The following is a 17,493-nucleotide window of genomic DNA, read 5'->3' on the forward strand; positions in this document are numbered from 1 at the left end:
CCTAATGTATTCAGTATTAATCATTATGTATGTTTATATATTTATATAAATATGTATTGATAAGACAAGAGCGGTTCATTAGGCGCCTGTCCTTTTATTATGTCTATGTGAGAAACGGCCCGATCTACGGAAGACGGGTCCTTCGAAGACCACTAATATGGACGACCAGAAGAGAAGCGGTAGCCTCCGGCTAGCTGCCTAGCCTACATTTCGGTGTTATGTTGCTTAGCAACCGTGACTACGCGAAGCACAGAGCGGCGAAGGAAAAAAACTGACTCAAAGTTGTTTTTTTACTCTTTATTTCTGTATTATTCTTCACCTTTTGTAATAAAGGTTGTTTCATAGTAAAAAGGAAATCTGCCTGATTCTAAAATGTTTAATGTATACAAGGGATATTCATTTTCAAATGCTCTCCAAATCTCAGGTAGTAAGACATTACAGTTAAATAAAACTATTATGTTTGAAGGCTTAACTTTAATCAGTCAAACCCATTTGCTCAGGAATAAATTAAATACTTTAGTAAACCAAAAAATTTTACTACTACCTGACTTAATATCTGTGTTCCAACTCCACTCATAGGGGAAAACTAGCGGGAGTTTTTCTAACGATTTGTCTAGAGACATGTGTTCTCTCTTGGTGTACCAAATATGGAGCTCCCGGCCAGCTGACAGTAGGCGAGGGGAGCAGACATCTCCGAAAACGTCGGAGCAATATTTTGTGTAATTTTAAGTGTACTACAGCAAAACTTTTGTCGCCATTGGTGCTTTTCTGAACACCCGCTTTAAAGGATGCAGAGCCTAAATTCGGATACAGCTGTTTTTTGTTAGACTCCCCCTAGTGGCCTGGAGCACTTCCGTTTTCATCACTTTCTGTTTGCATCTGTTTTTGTTTGCTGCATTCGCTTTTTGTTTGCGTCTCGTTTTTTGTTTGTATGTCTTTTTGTTTGCTGCATTTTATTTGTGGTTGTAGTCTTTTTTGTTTGCGTTTCTCTGTTTGCTGCGCGTTTGCACCTATCGGCCACCGTAATTTTGCAATATTAATAAGCGCTCCCCTGAACACAGCGGTGGTTGATAAGTTGATTTTAAACTTCTGCTCTGCTAGTTATTTTGGTAATGGAAGCGAAAGGCACAGAATTGCGCAACACCTTGTTGAAACAATAATCACTGAGATTATTATTGTTGTTGGGTCATTAATTTGAACACGTTTTGTTGATTTTTTTTGTTCTTTAATAACGTTACGAACGTTTTAAGCGTGTCAGAGGACGTTCTGGTCTCAGCGTCCTGGCTGCGTTCAGTTTGTCTCCAAATGCCGAGATCGACTCAAAACCTTCCGCTATCGATGTATTGCACCCCTGCTCTAGTTCAGCACGAACAGTTCAGAAACAATATAAAATGGGAAAAAAGTTATTTATTAACTGATTAAGTCGTGTTTTATATTGTTCTTGGAAAACTAATCACTCACGGCTGCACAGTGAACCCATTGATTTTTCTACAGCTGACAGCTGCTCCTCTCTCTTGCAGGTACTGCTTACCCCCGCTAAATCTTTTAGGGGTACGCATTACCCTATCGTACCCGCCTGCTTTCACCCCTGCTTATATCCAATAAACCTCTCAAGAATTTAAGTGTTTTCTTCAGTTGATGTACCATTTCATTCTGAAATGTTTTGACTCAACCAGGTTTTGCCAGTGATATTTACAGTTACTGTAGTGTTTTTTCTCTCTCTCTCTCCAGGAGTACGAGTTTGTGGTCCTGCCAAATGCATATATGATCCATATGCCCCATGCTCCCAGCTTCGACATCACAAAGTTTCGCTCCAATAAGCAGTACCGGGTCTGCCTTAAGACCCTGAAGGAGGAGTTTCAGCAGAACATGTCTCGTCGTTTTGGCTTTGCTGCTCTTAAGTACATGACAGCTGAAAATAACAGCTAGTCAGCACTCTAGGCTCAAAGTCCTCTGGAGCAGAACTACTCAAAATGTTCATGGAGTAGGAAAGTTAAACACACATTTGAATTACTTGAATTGGGCCCTTTAGATTTTGTAAGACTTCAGAACCTGAGACTTTAAAAGAAGATTTTAGCCTGAGCAACATTGACATCATATTGTATCATTCTGTGTGAGTAGAAGTGATGATTGAGGATTGTACTGATAATAGCTCTTTTGTGGTGAGAGACTGTGTGGGCCAACTGTGCAGTCCATCATGCACTCGGAAAGAAGAGGAGAGAATTAATGTCTTATCACATTTGTAAGACCATTGACAAATTTTGTGGCTGTAAAATGATATTGTGAGTGTGTGTATCTTTCCTTCAGGACAGAGCTTAGGAAAGAGCCTCAGAAGGAGAGTAGCTGAAGAAACCACCACAGTTTAACTGATAGAAGGCCAGATGAAGCAAAGCAGGAAATATGTCCCAATTGATCAGAAATCTCTGTTTTTTTTTCTCTCTCTCATTTTGAATCAGAGATTAGTGTTTTCTTCTCTTCACCATGCTGTGAGGCGCCACCATTATAAACTGACCTCATAAAGATGGCCGTTTTATGGTTTTAACTAGACTGGTTCCTGTGCATTTCTGCTCAAAAAAGTTCTCACTTCCAGCACAGTCTAGTCTTGCTCCCCTTGACTTGAACCTGGTCGATTTTTGACTAGAGTCGAACAGAAGAAGTCCACCACAAAATCAATAATGCCGATTTTCAGTGATGTTTTATAATTGTAGTTTTAGCAATGGCAGCAGAGGAAGTGAAGAAGGCCGTTATTGGCCACAATTTCAAATACTGAATGAACATTAACAGCCGAATCATTTGGATCGGCACGTCTCTCTTCACAGTGGTCAATGGCTGTTGTCGGCAGTTTCCGGTTAGCTTCTTGGTGTCAAACTGAGAGCATTACATACACAAACGTTAGCGATTGGATGAAATTTAAAACCTTAGTACAGTCCACTCCTCCAGGAAGCAATCATTTCTCAACAGCCAAGAGCCCAGACCCTCTGTATAATAGAAGAAATTGGTTTTTACTAGAGATGTGCCGATCAGGTTTTTTCCCGCCGATACCGATCACCCATGAGGGCCGATCACCGATACCGATCACATAATTGTTATTATTTTTTATCATAAACACTACCAGTTACATTATGTGGAAAAAGGAACCATGAATTCACCTTAATTTAGACAAAAACTTATTTATAAGAACTTTTTCCAAGAAGAAAACTAAACAAAACAGGCATTGTGCAAACTCTACTGCTATCGGTAATACTATCTTTAACAGACTGATAACATATGAAGGCTCTGAAGAGACTAAATAATGCAAAGAGCCAAAATAAAACCTCTCAACATTGCCAAAAAAATTCAAGTATAAAATTTAGCATTCAAAGGCAAATACAGGTTCCATTACAATAAACAATCCTGAGTTACTGAATGAAAACTTCCTGATAGCATGGCGGCTAGCTGATTACTGCTAGTTCTGAGTGGCTGTTTCTGACTGAGCAGAGTAATTATGCAGAGCAGGGAGGAGATCAATAATTTTTTTAGAGATTATCTGTCTCATGTTAGGACAGCGAAAGTTTTAATATGTATGTAAAATGTATTTTTTAAAGTTAGATGCTTTAAGCAGAGGTTCGGTGTGAGAGTCACTACCAGGTGGAGCAGAAGCGGCGCTCCGTTTGTGAAATATTACTACCTGTAGCGCGTAGCAGCGGTTCAACAGCGAGAACAGAACCAGCGTCTTACATCGCAGCTCGAAGACTTAAATAATTTTGCAGGTTATTTGTTTAGCTTTCTGACCGTCATGCTAATAATCCGGGTGAGTGTTTGTAGCTGTGCGCTGCTTTACCTGCTATCTGATCCTCCGTCTTTGCTACTGCAGTGAGCCTCGATGTAGCCAAACTCCGTCAAGTATGCCATTGTTTTTATGTCGTATTAGCTACGTTGTGGAGATGCATTTTGACGTGCTGCACCCCACGTGCTTCAATTTTCCGCCGCAACACGCAAACGTCCCCATTCACTCAGTGCGTTATAGTTCAACATCGCTTAGGATTTGTTGCTGCGCGTTTGCGCAATGTAAAGGAAAGAGGAGACCAGCTGCACAGGCAGGCTGCGAAATGAGATGCAGGTAATCGGTATCGGCAACAAGAGCCAATGATTGCCGATCATGCACTTTTTCACGAAAATCGGCCTGATTATGATCGGTGACCGATCGATCGGCACACCTCTAGTTTTTACCCAGGCCAGGCTAGCTGCTCAGCTGAATGCTGAAGCTGAACCAACATGAAATATGAGCCAAAACATGTTGTATTTTTTTCCTGCTTGCATTAAAGTAATAATAATCATGGTCTCATTTCAACTAACTGAGATGTGGATTTGGAATTTTATTTTTAAAAATTTTCAAAAAGTGGAAGGTTCTTCGCTACAGTGTTTTTTTGTTTTTTAAATCATATATACCCCTGGTTTCTGCTACAGGGAGAAGTGAAAATCAGAATAAATTTGTACAGTGTCCAGCTTTTTAATTCATGGTTATAACTTAGACACAAATAACTGGAACTTTAGCACAGCAGTAGAACTGGATTTCTGGAAGATTTATCACATTTGACCTTTAGAGTATGGTCAGTGCACAATTTTAGAAGATTATAAAGAGGTTAAATGATTTTATGTAATAAATCCACTCGATCCATCACACTTATCTAGAGCCTCTTTCATAACAATTGACATGGTATACAGTGGTTCACGCCTGAGTTACAGGCCTCATGATAGTGAACTCTGTATTCATGGGGGTCAGGGATCCACCTACGAATTGCTGAAAACAAATACTTGAGACCCCCACTAAAATGTATATTTAATGAACTATATCATTAGTTTAAGTGGCATTGCATTTAGGTATATGAATTTCTCAAACTACAGTTTCTTTTGTATATTTTAGATATGCACTCTATGAAGAAATCAGCAAATTTTGGAATTGGAAAATCTGCAAATAGGTGAATCCTCAAAAACTGAATAGGAGGTGTTCCATTGTACCATGGTTTTCATCCTTCCATCCATGTTCTTACACCCTTGTCCCTAGTGGAGTTGGGAGGGGTGCTGGATGTGTCCAGTGAGACATTTCGGACGAGACGCGGGGTACACCCTGGACAGGTTGCACTCCATCGAAGGGCAAAACTGGACAAACCACCATGCATGCAAACACTCACACCTGACAGTCAGTTAACGTGACAGTCATGTTTTTGGACTGTGGAATGAAGCTGGAGTACTTTGAGAGAACTCATGCAGGCACAGGGAGAACATGCAAACTCCATGCAGAAAGAGCCCAGGCCAGGAATCGAACCCAGCACCTTCTAGCTATAAGGCAACAGTGCTATCAGCTGCACCACTGTGCAGCCCTTCTCTTAGAGTTTAATTCTCTGTAATAAATGCTAGAGACATTTCATGAGTGATCGTCTCTCCCTCCCATCCTCATTTCATTTTATTTTCAAGATGAAAAAGTCAGCTTTCTGGAAAGTCATTGAGGGAAAACCAGAATAGAAAGTAAAGAAGCACCGCCCATTACCCTTTTAAGGTGAAACCTTTTAAAAGTACAGTTAACATAAGCAAGCGTGTAACTCTGCAGACTTTAGACTTTCTGACACACGGGGAACGGTGTGTGATCTATCAGACACTGTTCCCCCTGTGTTAAGTGGGGGGAACAGTGTCTTAAGAAGGGTTCGGTGAATGCGCATATGGCAACTGGGGGGTTCGGTACCTCAAAAAAGGTTAAGAACCACTGATATAGAGAGAGAGACACCAGCAGCCTGATAATGGCCGTTAATGTGATGATGTATTTCAGAAAGCAGTGTTTGTTCTCCAACAAACGAGTGTTATTTTATTCTCAAAACATGATTTATATAAGAGAAAACTGTTATGATTAAAGTTCATTTTGCTTGTTTCAGGTAAAACCTGACCAGTCCTCTCTGCGTTGGATCCTCTGAGTTTTTCATAAGGATATCAAAATGAGCAGTTACTTTTGGCAGTTCTAATTCGCAGGATAGTTTTATTTAGGAGAATGTACAAAATACTGGAACTCTGAAAACAGATATAGTCCAAATGAGTCAGCTGTCAGTTAAACATTCTGGTCCTTTAAGTTAGTTTTTTCAAAAATATTCCATGTTTAACTGAGAACATTTCTAAAGGTTCCTATTGGAGATTCACTCATACATAAGTGATTTTCACTATATGTGAAAATCACTTATGATTTGGAAATTCAGCTAAGTCTAAAGGGCAGAGTCAACATGTACGTACTGTGGTGGTTCTCTTTGGGTGCTGGCTGCGCTTTTCTCCCTCTGTTATTGTGACTGCACTCTTCCCTATGAACCTATGATACAAGAGTACCATTTTGTTCCTTTAAAACTGTTTCAAGATGTGTGTGTGATTGCTGTGTCTGTTGCTCAGTATGTCTGCGTTTAAGTTGTGTTGCTTTGCAGAATTGAGCAAGTTTGTATTGTGAAAGTAGGACTGGACCTCAGCTGTTACCTGAATAAAAGCAGAATAAAACACCCCACTACTGTTTTATTTATACACTTTTCTCTCTCTACATAGAGAGATACATACAATGTTCATATGTATGTACACTATATTGCCACTATATACATACACTAATTGCCAAAAGTATTTGCATACCTGCCTTGACTCACATATGAGCTTAAGTGACATCCCATTCCTAATCCATAGGGTTCAATATGATGTTAGAGCCAGAACAGCTAGCCTTCCCAATTCTTCTGGGAAGGTTGTCCACATTAGAATTGTTTTCATGGTGATTTTTGACCATTCCTCCAGAAGCACATTTGTGAGGTCACATACACATGTGTATATGTACATCCACACACACACGCACACGCACGCACACACACACACACACACACGCACACACACACACATTGGGGGAAGTGTCCCTGGATTTGCAGACTGGGGTGGTGGTCCCTCTGTTCAAAAATGGGGACCAGAGGGTGTGTTCAAATTACAGAGGGGTCACAATCTCTCTCTCCCCAGAGATTGGAGAGCCCGACAAAGAGTACCCAGCAGGGCTTAAAGAGCTCCGGCCGGGGGCCGGATTTCCGGCTATTGACCAAACGGTCCGCCTCAACCAAACTGCAGTCTCCGGGCTTTAAGAACTCCATCTGGGGGCCAGACTTTCAAGCAAAGCGAGCATTGGACCAATCGGCTCGCCTCAACTAAACTGTAGATAATAGACAAAGATGTCTGCCAATCAGAATTCTAGCTCCCGTGTTCTTAACCAATGACTGTAAAACGGTTTGTAGAAAAGAAGCGCATGCGTTCAGTTCGGCGGTTAAATCAAATGCGATATGAAAGAAGATGGAGTTTGTCTGACCCCGGTAAAGAAACACGTTTACTTGAGAAAGGAATTAAAAACAAGTGGCGCTGGGCATGGCTAGAGGAAAGGGGACAAGACGGGAAGTTGGTGGAACTGGGATTCCTTTGGGGGGCGTTTGGTCGAAGGTAAACTTTACACCTTACAATCACAACAATACTTTGAGCAACTTGCTAAAACTGTATTTCGTAACATTAAATCATGCCTGGCTACAACTCTATCAATGGCAGCTCTCCTTCTATTCAGTGTTTGTAGCTTTTGGCGCAGCTCCACTCCTGCTAGTAGCTTCACCGCATCAGTTCAGCGTTACACCGACTGAAGCCGTTGCTGAGATTCACTTTATCTGGTGCCTGATTTTCAAATATTTTATGCTTTATTGAGGATTTTTGTACATATGTTTTGGCATATATGATCATTTGATCATATGATCATTTCAAAGCAGCAACTTATATTAAAAAGTGTTTTATTGTCTGTCTGGATGCTGCCCGCTTCCATGGAAGGACAACATAAAATCTTATAAACATGTAATTGCTAAAATCACGATACCCTCATTTTGTATCCCTCTGAAAAATGAACCCATTTAAATAAAGAAATCCCTACATGTGTGATACCAAGATAGAGGGCGTTCATTTTATAGCGTTAACACCGGTGCTGTAAGTGGTCCGGTATGAAACGGGTGCGATAGAACAACACAGCTCTTTTAAATTTCGATAATCAAAATACCAAAATTGTTTCCATTGTTTTAAAAGGTTTATGTCAGTCCGCCTTTTCCCCGACCGACCGCCCTGCACTTTAGGGGGTTAAAAAGAAAAAAAATGCGCACATATTGCGCAAAACTCTGAGACATGAGAAGCGGGACATAAAACGGAGCGACGAACTACATGTGAATTATGGCATAAAAACAGAAAATCCGACGCTGAACAGTGAAAAATCAATACATGATGTGAAGCACATGACGATTAGGCGGCGCAGCAGGTGATGAGTGAAGATTACTGATGGTGAGCGTCAATAAACGATAAAATAAATCTAGCAACAGGAAAGAAACTAAAGTGGACATAGCAATAAACCAAGAGAGGACAATACTAATCAAAGGAAACTGAATGGAAATGAATTAAGAACAAAATGCAAGAATAAACTAAGAAACCACAGTAAATACAGAGGAATAAACTGGTATGGCAAGACCTTTCGAGCAATACTTAATGCAGAGTACTGTATGGCAATAATAAACACACTATTTCCAGATAAAAGGTAAAATAATATTGTTGAAATGTCATGGGTTTGTTGAGACCATATCTAGTACTGAGAATAAATATCTTACAGACCATAACGGTAAATAACTTATCACTTATTTATGTTTTTAATTAGATTTGACATATTTATTTCTTCAATATTAATTTTCATGTCAGTGTTAATGTCATGAGGCTGTTCAGTGACTCCATGACACTTAGAATTTGACTCAGTAGGATTTGATTAAGAACCAGATTTGTTCTTTGTAATTTCTGTCCAGTAAAACTGTTAATCTATAAATCAATAGACAGGTCTATATAAAGATGCAATACATCTCATATTTGTATGGCATTAAAAGGGTATGGAACTTTTGTTTTTCCACTGAAAGCTCTGGTTTGCACAATAAATGCCATCTGGGTGAAATTTTATGGTTGATACTCTGATGTCCCATTCTCCTGAAGGCAGCACAGAGCTGAGAAGAAGAGCTATGATTAATGTAGTTACAGTTCTATCCATGTTTTAATTTTGCAGAGCTCAGTTGTTTTGCAAATAGATCAAAGTTTAAACTGCCATTGTTGTACATCTTTTATCTGGTCCTTTTGTGGAATATTTAATAACTAGAAAATGGCAAAGAACAAGAATATTTTTTGCACTCTGACTGGCTGCTCTTAGGCCTATAAATTTTAACTTGAATGTTCATTGCATTTTTCGTTGACACCTGTGAAAATAATTTCTAATCCCATGTCTTTTTTGTTCTCTGGGAAATTATCTTGATGATAAATACAGAAACAAGCATAAAAATCAAAACATCTACAATAGTGATGGTAATATTAATAATAAAATAATAGTGCAAAGTAGCCTACAAATTCTTTGTTGGGGGGCAGTGAGGGACCTGGATAAAGGCCTTTGCTGGCCCAAAAAAGGTTGAGAAACACTGATTTAGTTGGTAATGTTGCATGTTCTAAATTACTTGCACAAACATTGACTGAAAGGACTCTTATTTAATGTTGAGGGATTTTTGCCTTTAAGGCTAACCTTTAGGGCACAGACATTTTACATTTTGTTTTGAGTTGAAATGTACTGAAGTCTTATTTAAGTTTGAGTGTTTAGCTTGTTAATTGTATTGTTAGAAGCAATTGTTTGCACTATTTAAAGACGCTTTTTATTAAACTGTGGCAATAGCAACGGTATAGTTAATTTCTATCATCACTATAAGTTTCAGGCTCAGGATGTTTTTTACTTTAAGCCCTGGTCCCCAGTCTCCATTTCATTAATTTAAGGCATGTTGGTGGGATTGAGGAGGTTTTCAAAGTATTCTGCCCACTGGTTCACATCGTCCTGAGTCGAAGTCAACAGCACACTATCCACCATTAGTGTTGGTGCTGTACTTCTTGTTGTAAAATATTTAGACTTAAAACCAGATTTAAGATTACATAGGAAATTAATAATTAGTTCATACAGATTACAAAACTGACTTGGGAATATCAGATACAGTGGGGCAAAAAAGTATTTAGTGAAACGTGGCTGGGTCTTTCAGCAGGACACACCACCCAGGTAACGAAGGAGTGGCTTCGTAAGAATTATTTCAAGGTCCTGGAGTGGCCTAGCCAGTCTCCAGATGTCAACCCCATAGAAAATCTGTGGAGGGAGTTGAAAGTCCGTGTTGTCCAGCAACAGCCCCAGAACATCACAGCTCTAGAGAAGATCTGCATGGAGGAATGGGCCAAAATACCACCAACAGTGTGTGAGAACCTTGTGAAGACTTACAGAAAATGTTTGATCTCTGTCATTGCCAACAAAGGGTATATAACAAAGTATTGAGATGAACTTTTGTTATTGACCAAATACTTATTTTCCACCATATTTTGCAAATAAATTCTTTAAAAATCAGAAAATGTGATTTTGTGATTTTCATAGTTGAGGTACATCTATGATGAAAATTACAGGCCTCTCTCATCTTTTTAAGTGGGAGAACTTGCACAATTGGTGGCTGACTAAATACTTTTTTGCCCCACTGTAATTATATTTAGAATTTCTTGAAACGCATTCTTTGAACTAAGTTTTATTCAAAACAGAAAATTGAAATGTGAGATGTTTTGTTTTCAACATTAGCTGTCTCAGCAGTTTTTTTCCTGTTATTTTTCTGTTGTTTTCCTTTGTTTCTCTGTTCGGTCCTCTGCAATGTCTGTACAGCTCAGAGATCGCGTTAATGGAATACTTTCGCATTTGACCAGTCCTTTTTTAAATGATGGAAAAATTTTAAGCCCGTCCTTCATTATAATTACACCTTTGACTGGTGCACTTGGGCAGACATAGATGTTACACCGCAAAGGCAACTAAAATCAATCAATAAAAAAATTATTTCTGAATATCATGGACACTGAACTATATGCATCTTGCCATCCTGGAGTGTTTTGAAGCACATCTGGTTCAGAAGCGCATTCCAAAGTTTGGTTGAAATTATGCTTTTTGTTTGTTTACCAAAATATTTTTATTGAAATTTTAAACTTAAACTGTCTGGCTATAGTTTGGCTTTATCAAGGCTCACTGCAGGAAAAAAAAGCAGCTAGTTAGCAGGTAAAACAGCGCACCAACACTCACCTGGATTAGCATTACGGTCAGAAAGCTAAACAAATAACCCGAAATATAAATCAATTTAGTCTTCAAACTGACCAGCCACATGCAGAGGGGGCTTGAGCCCCTGCCTCTTTTATCCTTGATGGCCCTAGTGCCCTTTTTGAGTTTTTTTTTCTTCTCAATTTTTCTTTAATTTGGGTGTCAAGAAGTCTGCTTGTGACTTAGGGTATTTAGGTAATTATTATTTAGTATAATAATGTAGCAAAATAAATCAGTCTGGCTGCTCTCAGTCTAATAATTACTCAGTTTCTCTGCCTCCATGTTGTTCAGACACCAGGTCCATGGTGAGGATGAGGGGGGCGTTTCCGTGCTCTATCAAATTATGGCAAGAACATAGGCCTGATGTTGATGTTAGAAAAACTGTTTATATTTATTTTTCGTATTTGTTCTCGCAATAGCGGGAAGAAACCCTCCTCTCTTTCAATCACAGAAATGGTTCAGCTACAGAGAAAACTTGGAACTTTAACTTTATCATTCTGCCCCAGTGGTTCGCTCCAGGCAGCCTGAGTCGGAACCACCAACAGATATAAACACCATACAACAACATAGCAACAACCCATATTAATCAATAATTTAATTTTATTGGATCCTACTATATCATTGCCATCATGTGGACAATGCAAAGCAAATGCAGTATGTTTTCTCCAACAGGTACAGTGGGGCAAAAAAGTATTTAGTCAGCCACCAATTGTGCAAGTTCTCCCACTTAAAAAGATGAGAGAGGCCTGTAATTTTCATCATAGATGTACCTCAACTATGAGAGACAAAAGGAGAAAAAAAATCCAGAAAATCACATTTTCTGATTTTTAAAGAATTTATTTGCAAAATATGGTGGAAAATAAGTATTTGGTCAATAACAAAAGTTCATCTCAATACTTCAACAAGGTTCTCACACACTGTTGGTGGTATTTTGGCCCATTCCTCCATGCAGATCTTCTCTAGAGCTGTGATGTTCTGGGGCTGTCGCTGGACAACACGGACTTTCGACTCCTTCCACAGATTTTCTATGGGGTTGACATCTGGAAACTGGCTAGGCCACTCCAGGACCTTGAAATGCTTCTTACGAAGCCACTCCTTCGTTACCCGGGTGATGTGTTTGGGATCATCGTCCTGCTGAAAGACCCAGCCACGTTTCACCTTCAATGCCCTTGTTGATGGAAGGAAGTTTTCACTCAAAATGTGACGATACATGGCCCCATTCATTCTTTCCTTTACACGGATCAGTCGGATCAGAGGTAATTAAGCCATTTGATTCAGGTGTTTTGTACCTGTGGCACATCTAAAAACTGCAGGACGGCGACCCTTCAGGACTGGAGTTTGACACCCCTGCTTTACACGGATCAGTCTTCCTGGTCCCTTAGCAGAAAAACAGCCCTAAAGCATGATGTTTTCACCCCCATGCTTCACAGTAGGCATGGTGTTCTTTGGATGCAACTCAGCATTCATTCTCCTCCAAACACAACGAGTAGAGTTTTGACCAAAAAGTTCTACTTTGGTTTCATATGACCATATGATATTCTCTCAGTCATCTTCTGGATCATCCAAATGCTCTCTAGCAAACTTGAGACGGGCCTTGACATGTACTGGCTTAAGCAGGGGGACACGTCTGGCACTGCAGGTTTGAGTCCCTGGCGGCGTAGTGTGTTACTGATGGTAGCCTTTGTTACTTTGGTCCCAGCTCTCTGCAGGTCATTCACTAGGTTCCCCCATGTGGTTCTGGATTTTTGCTCACCGTTCTTGTGATCATTTTGACCCCACGGGGTGTGATCTTGCGTGGAGCCCCAGATCGAGAGAGATTATCAGTGGTCTTGTATGTGTTCCATTTTCTAATAATTGATCCCACAGTTGATTTCTTTACACCAAGCTGTTTACCTACTGCAGATTCAGTATTCCCAGCTAGGTGCAGGTTTATCATTTTGTTTCGGGTGTCCTTTGACAGCTCTCTAGTTTTGGCCATGGTGGAGTTTAGAGTGTGACTGTTTGAGGTTGTGGACAGGTGTGTTTTATACTGATAACGAGTTCATTAATACAGTGGAGGACAGAGGAGCCTCTTACAGAAGAAGTTACACTACTGTGAGAGCCTGAAATCTTGCTTGTTTGTAGCTGACCAAATACTTATTTTCCACCATATATTGGCAATAAATTCTTTAAAAATCAGAAAATGTGATTTTCTGGATTTTTTTTCTCCTTTTGTCTCTCATAGGTGAGGTATATATCTATGATGAAAATTACAGGCCTCTCTCATCTTTTTAAGTTGGAGAACTTGCACAATTGGTGGCTGACTAAATACTTTTTTGCCCCACTGTATAATGTTACTGTTTTTGCTGCTGACAATCCTGGAGGGCTGAGTTGAACTGAGACTGTAGCTGTTAAACAGACCATCGGAGAGAAGGTCAAAGGTAATGAAGTTATGAAATAAGCAAATTTGCTGCCATTTTACTAATTACACCCTAATAATATCTATTTAACCTCTACAGCAACTTGGCTGCAGACTGCTTTATAGATCTTAAAAGCTCAAAGGGGTTCCCTCTACATAATTTTTTTATGTTAGCACCTCTGATATCTAGATCAATTGTAAGACTGGGATATCAAGGCAAATAAAACTCAGTAAGGTCCTGGTAAGGCCCTCCTGACATTCAGGAGCCCCTAGAAATCAGGCACGTGCAGAGGGGGGAGTTGAGGGTGCTTGAGCACCTGCCCTTTTTGCTCCTTGCCCCCAAGTGCCCTCTTGGTCAATTTTTATTTTTTTATTTTTTATTTTTTTGTATTATTATTTTCTAAGCCAGGGGTGCTCAATACGTCGATCGCGGAAAGGTTTTGAGTGGATCTCGGCAGGTGACAAACTCAGAAGAAGAATATAATCTTTGCTCGGCTTAAGCGCAGGTGGTTGCCACGGCAACGGGTGTGCTTAAACGACAAAGAGAGAGGGGGGGGGGGATAAAGAGTGTAGTAGTGATTTTGAGTTGATCGTCTTTTCGGATTGTTTTATCTTTTTTTACCTTTGCTGTGGCTCATTACATCTGCTGTAGTTTCTGAACGTTCAATAAACGACAAACTTGTACTAATTACCTCGTTCGTTTGTGAGCTTACGTCACAACATCAAATAGGACAAATATATTTCATTAAGTTTTAACAAATTCTACCGCCATAATTATGTGAAATTAAATTAATTATATCCCGACTTCAGAAGATTTACCTTTACCTTTATTGGGCTCCAGAGAGCCCTTTATTGAAACTATGAGAGTCTGTAGTTTCTCATATTGAGAAAAACCAAATTTCAGATCCACCATGACTGACTGACACCTGCTGGCGTCAGGTTTGCAACCAGCTTCTGACTGAGAAACCAGTAAGCTGCTCCCAGTGTCAGAATCTCACTGAGGAAGAAACTGGATTAGGTTTTCTGTCACTTTATTATTTCTGCTATAACTGATGTATATTCGCATATAAAATAAGTCAATAGAGTTTAATTTGCTATTTTTATGTCTTTGTGTCGTGAGGTAGATCTCAGGCAGCTGGTGAGAGAAAAAGTAGATCTTGATCACAAAAAGTTTGGGCACCCCTGTTCTAAGCCCTCTTCTGACACATAACATGTACTAAAATTATTATTTATTTATTTATTATTTTTATACAACATAGTAAGCCCTCCGGTTACCTTGTTACCTTTTGCCCGTGACGCATGACGCAGTTGCCTCTCGCTCAGTGAGATACTCAACGTAGCGAACGTTCCAGATTACAGAACAGTTTTTGGTGAATAAAAAAAAACGGTTTTGGTGATGACGGATGACGGAAAACGTTGTATCGTTTCTGCTTCAGCTCGGAGTCGCGGTTTAAGCAGAGAGGTAATGAAATACAACAGACACTGACAGGCCTCTGCGTCTGCCTTTCTCTGAAGAACTGGTGAGCGGGAGGAGACAGCCAGGTGAGGAGAAACTGTTCTTATCTATCCATTCAGTATTTCTATCATACAGACATTAGACTGTTGTTGTGCCATTAGCTGCTAGCTAACGACTTTGCCAGCAAAGCAAAATAACTAAAAAGCTTCTTCCCTGTACCGTTAATGAAATCAGTCATTCTTCACTTCAGTATCGCTTATGCAATACGAGGCACATCGCCCGTCCAAAACTGATCATCTCCATAATGGATATATGTCCGATCTTCTAATTTCCTTGCTGCATAATGTACATTGCATTTATTCTAGCGTTACGTAAATGTATCTGAATGAGAATAACACTTAAATAAAACTCCAACAAGGATATTAATTTAGAATTAAAAATAACTCACCGTGAATTACCATGATAGATATAATGTATGTAATAAAAGTGTGTCATTAATGAAGGGGAAAAAACTCAACCCAAACTTTAAGTTGGGTTGAGTTGAGCTGTATAATATTTTTGGAGCTCCCTACAAATGATTTACTCCTAATTGTTACTGGGGAAATATGTCATGTATTGTAAGAGAATTTAAAGGTAAATTTAAGGTTCGCAGAGCATGCAGTTAAATTTTTTTTCTCCCAATTATTCGATGGGGGGGTAAAAAAACTAACCTCAGTTAAGTAAAATAAAATTGTAATCAAAACTTTTGGAATTCTAATGATTTCTTTTTTTTTTAATAAATCGTTTTGTTTAAAAAACTTTTTAAAATTAAATAGCAAATTTTTGTCTTGTGAACATAAAAGTTTGCAAAACATAAACTCTTATTTTCACACATCAGAAATCTTTTGTTGCAATTTTGGGCCCTGCCCACGACGTCATGTGAGAATCACAAGCAAAACTTTGAGATGCACAAATAAGTTTGTTTTGCAAAAAAAATTTACTTCATGAGACAAATGTGTGATTTAAATGTTTAAAAAAGTTTTTTTTAAGCAAAACAGTAGGCTTTTCTCATGATGACATGCATTAACAATTCAATTTTTGCTTTTGTTTTTTTCTTTTTTCTCCAGTTCCACGTTAAAGTTTGATGCAGCTCTGCTTTCCTGAACAGACCATCTTCATCTCCACTGCAGCAAACAGGCAGCTCTTTGTTTATAGATTACAGTCCACTAAAAGGTTGCATTGTGCCCTTGTTTATATTCTAAATAGTGTAATTCTGTAAATTCAAAATATGTCTGGTGGTCTAGCTCTGATTTACATACCTTGCTAAATTGCGGGTTTGAATATTGCAATACTTTCCTATAACAAAATAGACCTGCAGAAAGAAATTACTAATAAAATATCTTACATATGCATAGTTGTATGCTCTGTATAGAGATTTCCCTTAGCTTTGATTGTATATCTCACAATTTTGTAATTTTTCATTGCTTATTAAACTCTGAAAGCTGTGTGGCTTTGTTAATATTCTGTCCTAGAATGAAGTGCCCTTTTTTTGTTTTTGAGCACCTGCCCCTTTAGTGGCCTCTGCACGGCCCTGCTAGAAATGGTTTAATTGTAACACAGACCGTAGATCTAAACCTGTAGCATTCATTTATAGAGAATGACTGTGTTATTGACTTTTATTTAATGCATTCACCTGAGAAAAAAAAATTACATTTAGGATTTAATTAGGAAAGTTTACTTTGTAAAAATTTAAAGAATCATCTTGATAGTTTGATTGTTGTCTTACCATGGCTACAATATGGTGTAATCTTTGTGTTTGAGTGGGGTTTGTTCACCAATACATCACAGCAAACAACCAATAATCAGTAATAATCAATTAAACTCGGCCAATAAACCGGGTCTCCCTCTCACAGACTTCACCTTCTCTATATTTAAACATGTTAGTGATGCTGAGGTTCTTAGTAGAAGGGTTTTGGGGGGGCAGGAGGGTTCTGTCTAAGGCCCCATATTACCTTGGTCCGGCCCTGCATGTACAGCTGCTGCGATGCGTAACTCTGGAATCTACCAGAAATCCCCCAATGGCTCCTATGCCAGGTCGCTGATGCTTTGGGGACATTTTGATTAAATCCAAAGAATCTCAGCATCACTAACTGTTTTTAAATATAGATTTAGTGATATGATAGTGAGCCCAGATTAATTGGCCAAATTTAAAATCAATCACTGCTTTTTTTTTCTTTTTTTTTTACTATTTGCTGTGATGCATTTGTGAACAAACCCAGCTCAAATACAAAGATTACACCATAGTAGCTATAGTAAAAACAACAATCAAACTTATCAAGATGACTCTTTAAATTTTTACAAAGTAAACTTCCTAACAAATCCTATTGTTTTTTCTCTGTTGAATGCATTAAAGAAAATTTAATAGCATTGTAATTTTCAATAAATTAATGCTGGTTTAGATCTATGGTCTGTGCT

The 17,493-nt window shown here is 38.9% G+C and overlaps 1 protein-coding gene across 3 annotated transcripts in view; it reads left to right on the forward strand.

Moving 5' to 3' along the window:
* large1 (LARGE xylosyl- and glucuronyltransferase 1) overlaps positions 1-16,523 on the forward strand; it is a 150,150-nt gene extending 133,627 nt beyond the window's left edge. For 2 of the 3 annotated variants that reach the window (XM_008401201.3, XM_081603762.1), the window contains one exon: positions 1,732-6,511. In XM_008401201.3, the coding sequence (XP_008399423.1) occupies positions 1,732-1,929 (198 nt within the window). In that variant the 3' untranslated portion in view covers positions 1,930-6,511. Of the gene's footprint in view, positions 1-1,731; positions 6,512-16,145 lie in introns of those variants that run through there. The other variant, XM_081603765.1, reaches the window with a different exon arrangement.
* Positions 16,524-17,493: the final 970 nt, after the last annotated feature.

This window comes from Poecilia reticulata, chromosome 23 (genome assembly GCF_904066995.2).
Source record: "Poecilia reticulata chromosome 23, P_reticulata-male-v2, whole genome shotgun sequence".
Classification (NCBI taxonomy): domain Eukaryota; kingdom Metazoa; phylum Chordata; class Actinopteri; order Cyprinodontiformes; family Poeciliidae; genus Poecilia; species Poecilia reticulata.